The 15489-nt window shown below is 50.0% G+C and overlaps 1 protein-coding gene across 2 annotated transcripts in view; it reads left to right on the top strand.

Moving 5' to 3' along the window:
- Window positions 1-15489, top strand: part of EFCAB6 (EF-hand calcium binding domain 6) — a 40981-nt gene that overhangs the window by 19502 nt on the left and 5990 nt on the right. For both annotated transcript variants that reach the window (XM_078597076.1, XM_078597077.1), the window contains 11 exons: window positions 4380-4540; window positions 5018-5185; window positions 5874-6045; window positions 7033-7147; window positions 7783-7916; window positions 9003-9241; window positions 9586-9679; window positions 10519-10637; window positions 11158-11391; window positions 12847-13002; window positions 14248-14443. In XM_078597076.1, the coding sequence (XP_078453202.1) occupies window positions 4380-4540; window positions 5018-5185; window positions 5874-6045; window positions 7033-7147; window positions 7783-7916; window positions 9003-9241; window positions 9586-9679; window positions 10519-10637; window positions 11158-11391; window positions 12847-13002; window positions 14248-14443 (1788 nt within the window). The remainder of the gene's footprint in view (window positions 1-4379; window positions 4541-5017; window positions 5186-5873; window positions 6046-7032; window positions 7148-7782; window positions 7917-9002; window positions 9242-9585; window positions 9680-10518; window positions 10638-11157; window positions 11392-12846; window positions 13003-14247; window positions 14444-15489) is intronic.

Here is a 15489-nt window from a genome sequence, read left to right as displayed (position 1 = left end):
AGAATTCTCTGATGTGTTCAGTAAACATGAGTATGACATTGGGTGCACAGATTTGTTGCACCACCACATTGAAACGGGCGATGCGGCGCCGGTCAAGCTAAATCCCTTCCGACTGAGTCCCGTGGAGAAGGAACATGTTCAGTCGGCTGTTAACGAAATGCTAGAAGCCGATATTATTTCGCCCTCCTCTAGCGCGTGGGGAGCGCCTATTGTGCTGGTTAAGAAGCAGGACGGGTCCCTGCGATTCTGCGTTGATTTCCGTCGCCTGAATAAGATCTCTGTGGCTGACGCGTATCCGCTCCCCAGGATGGATGAGTCCCTCGATGCATTGTCTGGTGCGCGATATTTTTCGACTCTTGATTTGTTATCGGGGTTTTGGCAGTTGCCGCTCGACGAAGAGTCGAAACCTAAGACAGCATTTCGGACTCCAGGGGGGCTGTTCCAGTTTAACCGGTTACCCAGGGGACTTCACTCCTCTCCAGCGACGTTTCAGCGACTTATGGAGTTGGTTTTGTCGGGCTTGCAGTGGGATACATGCTTGATTTATATGGACGATGTCATTGTTTTCAGTAAAACGTTTGAAGAACACCTCCAGCGATTGAGAGGGGTGTTCTTGCGAATGCGATCGGCTAAGCTGAAATTTAAACCGGCCAAATGTCACCTCCTTCGGAAGTCGGTTAGATACTTGGGTCACATTGTCGATTCTTCGGGGATCTCCACCGATCCCGCGAAGACGGATTGTGTCGGTTCGTGGCCGACACCTACGTCCGTTTCCGACGTGCGTAGTTTCATCGGGTTTGCTTCTTATTATCGGCGGTTCGTTGAGCACTTCGCCACTATTGCAAAACCCTTGCACGCTCTAACGGCGAAGGGAGTGAAGTTCAAATGGGGACCGGAGGAGGAGGCCGCGTTTCGCTCCCTCCGGGACGCCTTGGTGGGTGCCCCACCCTTGTGTTATCCCGATTTTGCCAGTCCCTTTTTGCTGGACACGGATGCTAGCAACACGGGCATTGGGGGGGTGCTATCCCAAGTCGTTGGGGGTGTCGAAAGAGTTGTCGCCTACGGTAGTAGGGTGTTGTCTCCGGCGGAGCAGCGCTACTGTGTCACCCGTCGCGAGCTGCTTGCCATTGTTTTTTTTGTGCAGCAGTTTAGGCCATATCTGTATGGTCGTCACTTTACAGTCCGAACGGACCACGCGGCGCTACAGTATTCATTGAGGGTCGCCCAGCCCTCGGGCCAGTTGTCGCGTTGGTTGGAAGTCCTCCAGGACTATCAGTTTACGACTACGTACCGTAAGGGGTTGCGACACACGAATGCCGATTGCTTGTCGCGGTTGTTGCCTTGTGATGAATGCGCGTGTTTGTCGGGATCGGCGCGCTGTAAACCGACGCTTGCGCGGGAGATGGGGGCACTGGCTGCGACAGCGGGCGCACCGAGTGGGGATGATTCCGCTGCCTCTCAGGGTCGGGACTCGCTGCTCTCGCTGTCGCTCAGCGAATGGGGCCGCCTCCAGATGGCGGACAGCTCGCTGCTTGCATTGCGCCGCAAGGTTGGGGGTCCCGAGGGGGACCAGGAGCGTACCGGCTCCTGTGTACTTGAGCGGGGCGTGTTATTGAAATGGGACAGTTTGTCCCGGCGGAACGCACTCGTGGTGCCTTCCGCTGTGAGGGGGAGCGTTGTCTTGGCGGCACACGAACGCCTCTTGCACTTGGGAGTTAACAAGACGCTTGCCCTGCTTCAGCGTGACTATTACTGGCCGGGAATGGGAAGTGATGTGGTGCATATTCTGAAGGGGTGCGTTGAGTGCGCCAGGCGTAAACCACCGGCCGTGGCAGCTAATCCACCGCTGCAATCTATTCAGGTCTCGCGTACCAACGAGCTCGTTGCACTCGATATTTTGGGGCCCTTCCCAGTCACGCCGAGAGGGAATAAATATTTGTTAGTGGGGGTCGAATACTTTACCCGATGGCCTATGGCGTGGCCTCTCGCTAACCAGTCGGCAGCGGCTGTGACGGATGCCTTCGTCCAGGGCTATGTCCTGGACAAGGGGGCTCCCGAACGCCTGCTGACCGACCAAGGTAAAAATTTTTCGAGTAAATTGTTGCAAGAGGTGTGCGATCTGTTGGGTACCAAGAAGGTGCGTACCTCCCCGTACCACCCGCAGACTGACGGGATGGTGGAGAGACTCCACAAAACCTGGACTTCCATGCTGTGCCAGCAGGTGTGCGAGGCACATGTAGATTGGGACCTGCAGGTCCCGGGAGTCCTTGCCGCGTATAGAATGGCCCCCCATGCAGCTACGGGGTTTTCCCCATTCTATTTGATGTACGGTCGGGAAGCTGACCCGCCAATAGAAACGCAACTTGGCCTGTCCGCTCCACGAACTAATTCTAATTTGGCAGAACATATTAAGTTTAATATTCATAAGCTGACAGAGGCGAGGGAGGCCGCACGGCTTAATTCGCGGGCTCGCCAAATTGCTAATGAACGGTTGCGGGCACGGAAGGTGTCCATGCACGAATGGAAACCAGGTGACAGGGCCTGGCTGCATTGCCCTCAGGCACCCTTGGCTACGTCGCCTAAATTGTTGAGACCGTGGAGGGGACCCGTGGAGGTCGTGCGCGTTGCACGGCCCCAGTGCGTTCAGATAAAGTGGGGAAGGCGCCGGTGGTACGTTCACCCCTCCCGACTGAAACCGTTCTCGCCTCCATATGGCCTCCCCTTGTGTCGTGATGGCCGGGCGTGTGACGTGACCGGCGACCCAGAGGGGGAAATGTCTCTGCCTGATCCACACGTATTGTCGCCTGATCTGCTCCCAGGTGTCTCGGAACTGACAGCTGCCGATCACCGGCGGCCGGATCTCCGCGGCGGGGCCGGCCCTTTCAGGCCCGTTCCGCGCCGTCTGGAGCGGCCGGAACCGCCGGACGGTCGTCAGTGTCCCGCCCCATACGATGGACCAGCCAGACGGACTCGCGCCAGGTCGTGCTACTTTGCATGACCTGCCTCGTGAGGAGTCGGGGCAGTTGGAGCGCCTCGTCACTGCGTGTAGTCGCAGGGACGTGGGGCGCGTTCGTTTCGAATTTGCTCGTATCGTGTTATTGTTGACTTTTCGCGTTCATTGTCAATCTGTACATAGTTATTCTTGTTGTTGTTGTTGTTGTTGTGTTATGTTACGGGGCACACTCGGGGGGTTATGGGGTTTTTTTTTTTGTTGGTTGTCGTTTTATCGTCGTGGTTGGTTGTTGTTAGCAGCCGGGCCGGCTGCGAGCTATGTGGGAGGGGGTGATGTAGTGGTGATACGCGCTGGGTGTATATGTCGTGTGCCAGCGCGTATGTACGGGTGTGTGTGTGGTGACGCGCGCTGACGGGGAGGAGCAGGCGTCAGTGCGCGGGTGGGGGTAGTGCTGCTGATTGGCTGTGTGCCGGTGACGCGCCCAGAGGGAGTGATCGGGTAGCAGCGCGGTGTGATTGGTCGGAGAGTGGAAACACGCGCTGAGCGGAACCGGATCGTGGGGATAGCGCGTGGGGATTGGGTAACGGAGGAGCGGTGCCGACGTTGAGGTCCGCATCCGCTCCGTCTCCCGGGAAGAAGGGGTATATAAGGTGATGCACAGAGGAGCAAGGGGCAGAAGTGGAACCATCTAAGAATGAAGACGAAGGTGTAGAGATAGAGCCCGGAGAGGAGAGTAATGGAGAGTAGAAGAGAGTAAGGTATAGTGTGTAGCCAGCGAGAGGGAACGGTCTACACGAGCTGAGTAATGTATAGAGTGTAGCCAGCGAGATAGAAAGGTCTACACGAGCTGAGCAATGTATAGTGTGTAGCCAGCGAGATAGAAAGGTCTACACGAGCTGAGTAATGTATAGAGTGTAGCCAGCGAGATAGAAAGGTCTACACGAGCTGAGTAATGTGTAGTGTGTAGCCAGCGAGAGAGAACGGTCTGCACGAGCCGAGTATGCATACGGTGTAGCCAGCGAGAGAGAACGGTCTGCACGAGCCGAGTATGCATACGGTGTAGCCAGCGCGAGAGAGGCAAAGTCTACACGAGGCGAGAGAGGAGAGTGTAGCAGAGGCGCAGAGTCTACACGAGGCGAGAGAGGAGAGTGTAGCAGAGGCGCAGAGTCTACACGAGGCGAGAGAGGAGTGTAGCCGAGGCGCGGAGTCTACACGAGGCACAGAGAGCCGGCAGCACAGAATCCTGAGTCAAGAGAAGTGCGGTGTGAAGAAGAGAGGCCACGCGTTGTATTGTTACAAGTCAAGATTTAATAAAAGAAGTGTGTTCCCGTCAAGGAGTTTCCTGCCGTCATTTTCCAATACTTCACATTGTTAATGAATTTGTCTCAAATTCTGAAAAGAGCATGTGTCTGGCTTCTGCTGGCAGGCCGAGGAAATTCTCCGTGACAAGCTGACGGAGCGCTGGAAGGACGTGTGCGAGGCTTTTGACTCCTGTGACCAGGATGCCGACGGCTTCATCACCCAGGATAACCTGCGTGCCATCCTCCGCAGATTCGGACCTTCGCTGTCCGACGAGCACTTTAACAAGTACGATGAATTTGTGTTATCTCCTGAAAAAATTGATGATTGTGAAGTAGGTTCTTTTCAGCACCAGCAAGCGCTTTGATTAACCCAGCAGGGTGGCGTTTACCTGTAGTCTCAGCACTTTGGATGCCAGCGTTGCTCGATTATGTAGAGAGAGATCTGTGCAACTCCAATACCTGCTGGGCTATGACAGAGCCAGGAGCTATATGCAGAACCCTTGAGTGTTATTCCTTCATATGAATGCGTTTTATGCAATATCCTCACACAGGAAAAAAAAACTACTGACAAAGGAATTGGCTGCACATACCAGTGCAGAACACTCCATTAAAATATTATGAAACTCAAGTTGGGCTTTCCCTTCATAAATATATGACATTACCATTATAAACAAAACAATTGTTATGCCAATGGTGCTGCTCATAATGTACATTGACCCCATTTGCTTCCGTGTGTCTGTGTCCGCACGTGCCACGTTGCCAGGCTGTGCAAAGGCTGCGAGCAGGGCCCAGGTTTCCGGATCCGGTTCTCCGAGTTCCTGATGCGTCTGGGCGTTGACCCCCGGCCCGGGGACTTTGCCGGGGTCAGCTCGCGTCTACACAGCGAAAGCAACGCACGCGAGGTCAAGAGGCAGGCCGACCTGTCTGCGAGGTTGGAAGTTACAATTGCACGGACTTGCTGGGAATAATTCGTCACTGTGTTATTTCATCGTGGTTTTTTTTATGCTAGGCTGGACAGTGGATACGCAATAACATAGCGATGGTGGCTGAGCTGGCACCGCTGAGATTCTGTGTTTGAATCCATGCTACCGCCTGTGATTAATCTGGGTTCTCAAATCTGCTGGCCTCAGCCTGGTCACCAATGACTGCACACAAAAAAATCCACCGCATTGAAAGATTGGTTTTGTACTCTGACACCATTTCAGCTCTCAGCATTGGCTGTCAAGATAACAAACGTTACTCTCATATGCAGAGCGAGTGGGAAAGCACGGACCAGAAGTCACTTCATGGGACCTGAGAGGTGGCTCTGTGATATCTTCTTTCTGTGGCCTGCTCCCTAATATGGAGTGTTGCAATGCTCTGTTAGAGATACGAATAGATGCGTCATCTCATGACTTGATGCCAATAGCACAAGCGGGATAAAATTGGGGCAAAGCACTTGTTTTGATGAAAAGGGGCTTGGCCATCATTTTACGTTGTCAAACTAAGCTGGGCAGCACTTTGTAAGCATTTCTGTGGCTTATGGAGGACTTATTTCGGCACCTCCGATTGGCACGGTTGGCTACGTACATTATGGAATTGCGCATCCCATGGACGTACTGGCTGCGCGCGTTGCTCAGACTGGAGCTGATCGAGGGCGAGGCGAGGAAACTGACGGGCGCGCTACCCCTGCGGGAGGTGCTCGTACGGCTCAGGGACCACGTGGCGCAGCGCGACACCACGCTGCACCACAGCTTCGCACGCCACGACCGGCGGGGAGAAGGCCGCGTGTCCAATTTCGACTTCCGCCAGGTGCCATCTCGCCGGCCCGTCATGAGGCCCACTAAATTTGTCCACCAACAGCGCGGTAGAGGAAAATGTTAAGCTTTCTTTTCTCACGATTCCCTGCCCCTCGTTCAAGTCCAGACTTAACACCTGTCATTCTTCCTCTGTCTATGACTGACTGGATCTTTGTTTACAATGTAAATATATTAACACCAGAGTCTTGACAACTGGTTGAATCTAGACGCACCGCATACATGCACATTTTATTCAGTGTAAATTATATGTTATATGCAAATGTTCAGGAGACATTTCTGTATTGGTAAATTTCACATGTTTACAAACAGTAATGTTAATTAAACCAGCCTTTTGACTTGTGAATGCTGTGAATACCTGTCATAATGCACTTTGGCGACAGGGGTTGGTGTGTCACAGAGATTTGTGAAATGCTCATACTGCTGGGCTGCAAGGTGCCCAGTCGATAGCAGTACAGCAAATTGGGTTCAAGATTCAATGCATCTTTTAAATCATTGTTTGTAAACCACTTCATATAAGTGATTTATGTTCAGGTGCTCTGGCTTACTCCCATATGCAAAACATTTTCGATAATTGAATTGTTCTAACGGACAAATGCAGGACTCTGAGGCTGTCCTATATATATAAATAACACTCGGCCAAGACCCCGGGGCCGGCCCAGGACACGCTGGCAGAACTATGTCACTCGGCTGGCCTGGGAACGCCCGGGAATTCCCCAGGAAGAGCTAGAGTCTGTCGCCAGGGAAAGGGAGGTCTGGACAGTCCTACTCAACACGCTGCCGCCGCGACCCTCGCCAGGACAAGCAGATTGAGGAACGAACAAACAAACTTTACTATAATCGCGAATAATATTTGTGTATTCAAAAAGTGGTTGAAAATTAGATTTAGTTTAGGAGACTCACCTTTTCGGTAATGTCATTACGTTAAATAGCAAGGAATCATTGTGGGTTTATCGTTTGCTTCATTTTGAGTGGTGTGCAGATCCTGCAGGAATGTGGCATGATAATGGAAGATGACCAATTCAATGCACTACTGCAGAGACTGGGAGTTACCAACGGCAGCATCACCTACTCGGACTTTCTTGCATGCTTTGAAGGTGCGTCGTCTTGTCTTTGTCATGAAATGCACACACTTAAACAAGCATGACCAGTGGTGACAATTCAACATTCTTATGGCAGGGTCAAGTCTGCATATAGGGCTGCCACTGTTCACTTACTTTAAGGTGGTACTAATCAGAGGTGTGGACTCGAGTCATGTGACTTGGACTCGAGTCAGACTCGAGTCATGAATTTGATGACTTGCGACTCGACTTGGACTTGCATAACAATGACTTTGTCCCACCTCTGAGATGTGGACTCGAGTCATGTGACTTGGACTCGAGTCAGACTCGAGTCATGAATTTGATGACTTGCGACTCGACTTGGACTTGCATAACAATGACTTTGTCCCACCTCTGGTACTAATTGAATTGACTCTGGAGGGATGAAGGTTTGTACTGCCTTGGAAGCTACTCATCAGTTGATTTAACAAAACTGGTCTTAAACATATCAATCTTCAAGTCTATATCTTTGGAAAGTATTATTTATTTGCCATTACATAATTCCACACTTAGTTCAGCTGCGTACGTCCATGTTCTCTCCTAGGTATTCACATATTCGTAAGTGTCATGGTAGCAGTTGGAGCTGAGCATTATTGTTTATAAAAAAAAAAATCATCATCTGTTCATTGCAGACCGTCGCATCTACGGGCCGGGCGAGCAGCTGCTGCTCTCGCCCAATCACCGCGTTGCCGAGGTCTCCAGACAGCACTCTCGTGCCGAGGATTGTCACGCGGCACTGCCTGACAAGCTACGGCAGGTCTACACGGTACGGCCATTCCTTCCTTCCTTCCGGTGTCCCGGCAGATTTCAGTTTGATTGGCAGCGCAGTCAAACAAACTGAAATCCAGAATCAGCATCTGTATTTAGACCGGTGGAATCTGATGAGCTGTGAAACTTTTTTTCACAAATGTGCAGTATGGGCAGGTCGGCAAGTTACAACTGCAAACAATACAAAAACACAATAGGAATGCAAAATAGAGAAAATGGTAAGCAAATCACTAAATATAAGTAAATTAATTAACTATATAAGTCTGAACCCACACTGGTCCGGCGTGGTGAATTATGGTCGAACAAAGCATCGTGACACGATACGGCATGCGGAGGCCCTCATCCGGCAGCACATTGACAAATGGCTGTAACACTGTCATGTTGTGAAGGTTGACTGATGGGACAAGTGCAGTCAGTCAAGGGCTCGCATTCATTGTTCTCAAGCTGTCCAGTGGGTGTCACTGCTGGCCAATGGACTTCACTGTGCTGGCCATGGTGGTCGATCGCACAGAGGTGGAGCGATTGCGGGATTGTGTGACGGGAGAAATCCGATGAGCTATGAAGCTCTTTTTACAGATGTCCGGTAGGGGCAGGTCAGAAGGTTACAGCAACAGACAATACAACAAAACGAAAGGGGTGTAAAGTATACGAAAGGTAAGGAAATCACTTAAAATAAATACGTAAAATAGATCAAGTATATAAGTTCAAATTGCATAAGCACACGAAGTCCCAATGTTGGACAAGGCAGCAAAACAACAGCAAAAACAGTCCCAGACCACACCAAGACAACACACAGTCCCTCCATAAAACTGCACGTGAAAATTTAACTATCACAGCCCAGCGGGTTTGTGGGTTTATAATAATAATAAAATTTGATATAGTATTCATGCAAAGCTGCATTGGACAACACTGTACGAGACAACAGCAAAATAATTATATTTCTATATTGGACTTCGCAAAAAAACGCATAATTCAAAACGACGTTTTCCACGACCCTTCGCCTGGACCACCACACCTGGCTGCACGCTTGCACGGCCCTGCTGCCTCTAGCGGCACAGGCACACGAGTGGCTTTCACTTCGCAGGACCTGCGCTCGGCGTTCAACAAGGCGGACAGCGACAGGGACGGGGCGGTGACGGCCGGCGACCTCCGCCGCCTCCTGGAGACTCTGCACTTCTCCCTCACGGACGGAGAGTTTGGCCGGCTGCTCGGTATGCTGGGGTTGAACGAGCGCTCGCGGCTCAACTACGGCGACTTCCTGCAGAAGTTCGACCCGCCCGCACAAGACAGCGGAACACGCTGGCTCGAGGCGGGCGCAAGAATGTACGTGTTGCGTTTCCGTTTGCGGCATTGTGGGTAGAAACAACAGGGCATTGTTATCATCGTCATCGAACAAAAGCAGATGACAACTATGAAAGTGTCAAATTGAGGTTACATGATGCGCTTTCCCCAAAGCTATTCAGAGTGACGTTGAAAGATGTTTTCTAAAAACTGTTTGAGATACAGAGGCATAATTATACGTTGAGAGAAAATGAAGACATCATCATTACTTTACGTAAATTTGTTTCATTAGGACTGTATTACTGCTCGCATTACTCCCGCTAAGTTTTTAATTAAACAAAGCATCCACGAAACCCTCGTTTCCACCCGTCTCTTTTCATCAACAGCATGGAGATTAAAGACTCTTCGGAGATGGCTTGTGAACAGGCTCATCAGTATCTTGTCAGCCGTGCTCGCAAGAGCTGGAAGGATGTCTCACAGGCAAGTGGCTCACCCATTCATCAATGCAGCCACTCGGAGATAATCAACACGTCATCATCTTCCACATTCAGACATATGGAAACTAATCAAAGTGATCCATGCTGGTCATACATTTACGGAAAGTGCCATACGCTTAGCAAGATAATGGATCTGTGCTTTGGTTGCATTCATCAAAAGCAGGCCACGAAACGATGTGTCCATTCCTCAATTAGAAGTCAACTGTTTTGCTCAAGATACATGCATTGAAGCATGCGTGTGAGAATGAATGATTTATAATGTGTACAAATTATATGTACATATTACCCAAACACAAACAAATAGACACTTTTTTGCCCATTTTGAAATGCCGTATGGACATGAAAACTCAATTTCCCTGACAAGAATACGGGTAAACCGTATGGGTTGACAGGTGTGCATTTGCAAACTTGTAAAAGTGAGACGAAACAAATGAGTGAAATACAAACGAGACGGTGAATACGGGACAAACATAATAATGTATAATTTAATCTATTCATGACCTCAACTTGTAACAACTCATCGAATCTATAGGCGTAGCGGTTGAATCAGTGCACGCCTAGCTCAGAATCAGAATCTTAATTTATACTGGTGGAATCCGAGGAGCTATAAAGCTTTTTTTCACAGATGTCCAGTGGGGGCGAGTCAAAGTTATAACAACAAAAAGTACAAAGACATGATAGGAGTGCAGAATATAGAAAATGTAATCAAATCACAATAAAAAATATATATAAAAAATGAACCAGGAAAAGAGCAGTTAAACGTGCCACTCACACATTGACGAATGAACGTGTCCACATTGTGACCGGTGTGAACGGATGCAGGCGTTTCGTGACTACGATGAGAACGGTGACCGCGTGGTGCAGAAGAGCGAGCTCCGGACCCTGCTGTTCCGCTACATGCTGCCACTCACCAGCCACAACTTCGACAGCCTCTGGGCCAGGTGCGATGGCACTCAGTGAGGCTTGGGAAAAATACTCCTCGTCTGATAACTACAATAATAATAAGAATTAATTAATTGATGAAAGGGAACTAAAACAGTTATTGTGCACACAGCATAGGTTGAATTGCCCTTTTTCAATCCACTGCTGAATTATAACATAAGTGGTGATGACAGATATGATTATGATTTTGCTGATACTCATGCTGCTGATGATTATGATGTTTGGAATGGTGTTTGTGCTGGTGGTGGTTGTAAGTGCACTGCCCTGCGAGCCCAGAAATCAGAGTTTAATTTTCATCCATGGCTAACGTCAGTAGAGAATACCTGAACAGGTCCTGGGCCTACCCTATGTCGACTGAGCCTTAAATGAGTACATGGTGGGTTATGTATGCATCAGCACTGGGGACACAAAGACGGCCAGGCGTGTTTTCCGGGCCACACCCTGCTACTCCTTAGCAGCACTTGCCCCAACAGTCAGTTGAAGGCTATAACGGGGGCAATCGTGTGTCTTCGAGAGAAGGTACGACCCAGACGGACACGGGGTCATCTCGGAGCAGGAGCTGGCACGGCTCCTGGATGTGGAGAGACCGCCCACCGGCGTGGACAAGGGCCCGAGCGCGCGCATCGCCGAGCAGAACCAAGCGATGCTGGCGACGCTGGCCGAGGGTCAGCGCGAGCGGCGGTGCGAGCTGGTGGGCCAGCAGGCACGCCGGGGCGCCTTCTACAACCTGGAGCAACTCGCGCAGGAGATCAAGTGAGATGAGCAACGACGCAGACGATCCTCGCCACCACCGTCATTGCGGCGGTCTACCAGCGATGCGTTGGCACGGGGCCGACTGCACAAACGACCAGTAATGGACTGGGACTGAAAATCGACAGCGGCCCAAATTGCCATGCGATCTCATTGGCCCATTTGGGCTGCTCCAAAAAATGAATGGTCCGGTGAGGAGAAGTCTTTGCGGCTGCCAAATGTGGGATGCCAACTAATAGTGTAAATAAGCAATTTTTTTCCATCACATTTGCAATTTGCCCACACAGACCGGCCCACTGGCCCTCGGAATAGACCGGTCCACTGGGCATTTGCCCAGACTACCGTACGGCCAGTTCGGGCCTTCCCACGACTGGAGTAGTCCGCCTTTAAGCAGCAGTCCTCCGCATGTTTATTACAATGTAATGGAACCTACTGCAATGTAATGAAAGCTGAACCTATGACCAAACCACCAAGAATGTACCTGATCACATATTTTAGAGGCTAAGCATATTTGAGCATGTTTAGTAAAACAGGTGTTATAGGCTGCTGCAGGACAGCAGATGGCAGTGCTGCAAAATCCATTGTAGCACTCTACTTGTAAGCTCCCATTGTTTGTGCTCCTTACCTTCACCAAGCTGCACTGACCAAGGTGATGAGGTATAGTCAAGTAACTCCCATGACCCTCACGGCATGGGGAGGTCGTTGTACGGCAGTGGATTGGCAAAGGGGCTTGTTACATGCGCTTGCAAAGCTGAAACTTTGGTATTTAGTTTGTTGTCCTTACCCCTCACCTCCGATTAGCACGGTTGGCGCGAAAGAAGTTCAACGCACATACCCACAAACCTTGGCACGGCACACATCACATAAATGCGCGCTCCCACGCTCAAGCACTGTCACGCACACCCACGTGTGTGCGCAGTGGTCAGAAGTAACTGACACGCAGATGCTTTTGTCGAACTTGAGGGCCGAGATAAACGAACTCCAGTGCACACGTGCGGAACGCCGACCACACAAGTGAAAACTGAATTGGCTATTATGGCGGCAGCTATAATTAAATTGTTCCCAAGTTAAGACTCTAATTGCACTGGATCCCTTTTGGCCCTGCCATCGCTTGTTGCATCCACCCTTATCCCACGCTTTAAAAAAAAAACTCTCAGATGCCATCGGGCCAGCGGGCATGCACTCTTTGCTTTTGACACTCATCGATGTGTCGCATACAAAAAGGCACAAATTTAAGGCATTAAAAAATATATATTTATATTTAGCAGAGAAATACCTGTGGTGGCTCAGACATTCAAATTAAAGTATTGAATTTTTGCAAAATAGTGAATAGCCATCCGGATAATATTTTTCATGGTGGGATTACATTTATTGTAAAGCTGCACAAAAAACAGTGCCCTCTAATCATGGGGCACATAGAGAAAATGTCTTTCTCTCTCTCTCGTCTTCCTTCCACAGAGACAAGTTCCGCGACAAATACTCAGACTTCGGGGCGGCGTTTGCCCGGGCCGACCGGAACAAGGATGGCTTCGTGACAGCGGACGATTTGCGGCACATGCTGTGTGAACACAACTACTCTCTGGACCACGAGCAGTTTGAGCAGCTCCTAGGAAAGTACGTTCACCAGCTTTTGGTACATTTTTATTTTTAAAAATTCCCTCCGTGCCCCCCCCCCCCCCCCCCAATTTGATTGTGATTGTGCTCTCGACACGATGTCATGAGAAAGGGTATCCATTCAGAACCCTCGCAGAGAGTGATAAATTTATAATGGAGATAGATCTTTTCATATCCACACATTGGCAGGCACACTTTTTCACATGGGATATGAATTATATATATAATGTTTATCACATGACAGTAACATTTATATTCATGAAATTCTCACTGCTGCATATATGTAGATAATTTAAGTAAAACTAAAAAAACTAAACCTCATGTAATGGTTCATTCGTGTTCATTCATCAAGCCAGTATTCCGCTGTTCCGGTTCAGTACCCTGACCCCTGAGCCGCAGAGCCACATCTCGTCCTGTACTTCTTAACCCTGGCAAGCAGTCGTAGAGGAATGTACGTTAACAACCAAGCATGATCCCCAACTTGATTTTAAGGGCCATGGCCATCAACTGTTCCCCTTAATTTGCAGTGTATTATATTATCAACCTCTTGTTATTTCAGTAGCCAGCTATTGGCCTATAGGCTACAGCCTCCGAGTGGCATCCTACACCTCCCCTAAACGTGCAACTTTCCGCTGCCACCGCTAAAACAAGTGAATTACACGCAGGTAATTTGCGAAGGGGTTGGAGGGAGTACAATTGATTGGTGCAAGTTGGCAGCATTCCCAAACTTTCCTCCCGCGGAAACACTCGATGCGGGGCCAGTTTACGGTAGATTGTGACTGACCGCCGATAGCCACTTAGTGGGTGGGTGCGAGGCCAACTGGGGCATTTTGAGAGGACGAAAGCAAGGATGGTGTGATCACACCGTGTGTTCCTTGGCAACAAGACAAACATCACAGCAATCAAAACATGCTGCGTGCCAATGACAACTTCCCCGGCCCATCCAACGAGCGTCGGATGTAACTTGTCGGAAACAAATTGATCAATAAAACCAGAGCTTAACTTCAGCCAGAATTGTCTGCACCCGGCACACCACATTCATGCTTAACTCTCGCTATGGCTGTGGCTACGAGTCACATACCTAATCCAGTCTTTTAGCGACCCACACAATATCCAGTCAGAATTAGTCCCCGGACAAATCCCCATGCCACTAAACCCCGTGGAGGGATCTTCATTGATGGGGCCTAGTACAACATAACCCCCGAGCTGCCACAGCTAAACCGCTGCCTGTTTCACTCTCCCAAGGCTAGGGATACCAACGGAGGGAAGTCGCCTCTCTTATGCCGACTTCGTGCGAGCCGTGGACGACGGGAGGGCTTCTCGGTATGGAGCGCGGACCTCCCAGCCATGCGGCGTGAATGCGACCCAGAGGCTGAGCCCCGAGGGTGCTCTGGCCTTCCTGCGGGAGAAGGTCCCGTTGCTGCTTGCGGTCCTGAAGAAGGTGTGGCTTACAAATGCAAGGCAGTGTTTCGTGGGGGATTTGCTTGTGGTGGTGCGGTAGAGTAGCGGTTAGCGCGCTGCGCCACGAACCCAGAAACCCGAGTTCAATTCCCGCTCACGGCCAACACCAGTGACGATTATCTGAACCGGTCCTGTGCCTCCCCTAGATCAACTCAACCTCAAATGAATGCCCGGTGCGATGTAGAAACATTGGCACTAGGGATACAAAGGTGGCCGGGCGTGGTGCTGTCCACTCACCCCCTCATGTGCTGTGCCGGCCTTCATAGGTGCTCGCTAACAGCACTTGCTCCAACAGTCTGTTAAGGCTATAAGGGGGGTCTTTGATATATACGTGTACATGCGATGCTATTTGTCAATCCACTTCTGGATGAGGGACTCCCCACGGCATGCAGGCGATGGGGGTTATTTGACCATACTTTACCACGCTGGTCAGTGTGGGTTGTATTTTTGTTGTTGTAACATTCTGACCCGCCCCTACTGGACACCTGTGAAAAAGAGCTTCATAGCTCATCGGATTTCTCCAGGATAAATAAAGATTCTGATTATGAGTATGACGAAATTTAAAAGTGGTTGCCCTCCGGATAGACTCCCCACATACGGTGTATGAATTAGGAATTTCCCACACTGGCCCAGGGCTGTAAACAGGAGTTAGGCACCTCGGCATTCTCCCACAAATGCTTGCTTCAGTGGGACATTGACTTGGGGCGACACAGTGGCAAGATATTAACTACCTCGCCTGGTACACAGCAGTTCGTGGGTTCTATCCCGACCCTGACCCCTGCTGTATATTTGGAGTTTGCATGTTCTCCCCGTGGTCACGTCGATTTTTCTCCGGGTCCGTCGGTTTTTCCCTCCACATTTAGAAACGTGCGCTTAGAGTATTTTGCTGCTATAAATGTCCACGTGATAAGCCACTTCATTGAGCTATCATTTGTGGCCAGGTTGAAAAATAGCTATATAGCTCAGTGGGCCATACCTGATAAAATAAAAATCGTTTAGTTCAGTTTTCGTAAAAAAAATTACGGC

Source organism: Lampetra planeri, chromosome 8 (genome assembly GCF_965212315.1).
Source record: "Lampetra planeri chromosome 8, kcLamPlan1.2.h2, whole genome shotgun sequence".
NCBI classification, from domain to species: domain Eukaryota; kingdom Metazoa; phylum Chordata; class Hyperoartia; order Petromyzontiformes; family Petromyzontidae; genus Lampetra; species Lampetra planeri.
The sequence above is the reverse complement of the archived record's forward strand: the minus strand, read 5'-3'. Positions and strand labels throughout refer to the sequence as shown.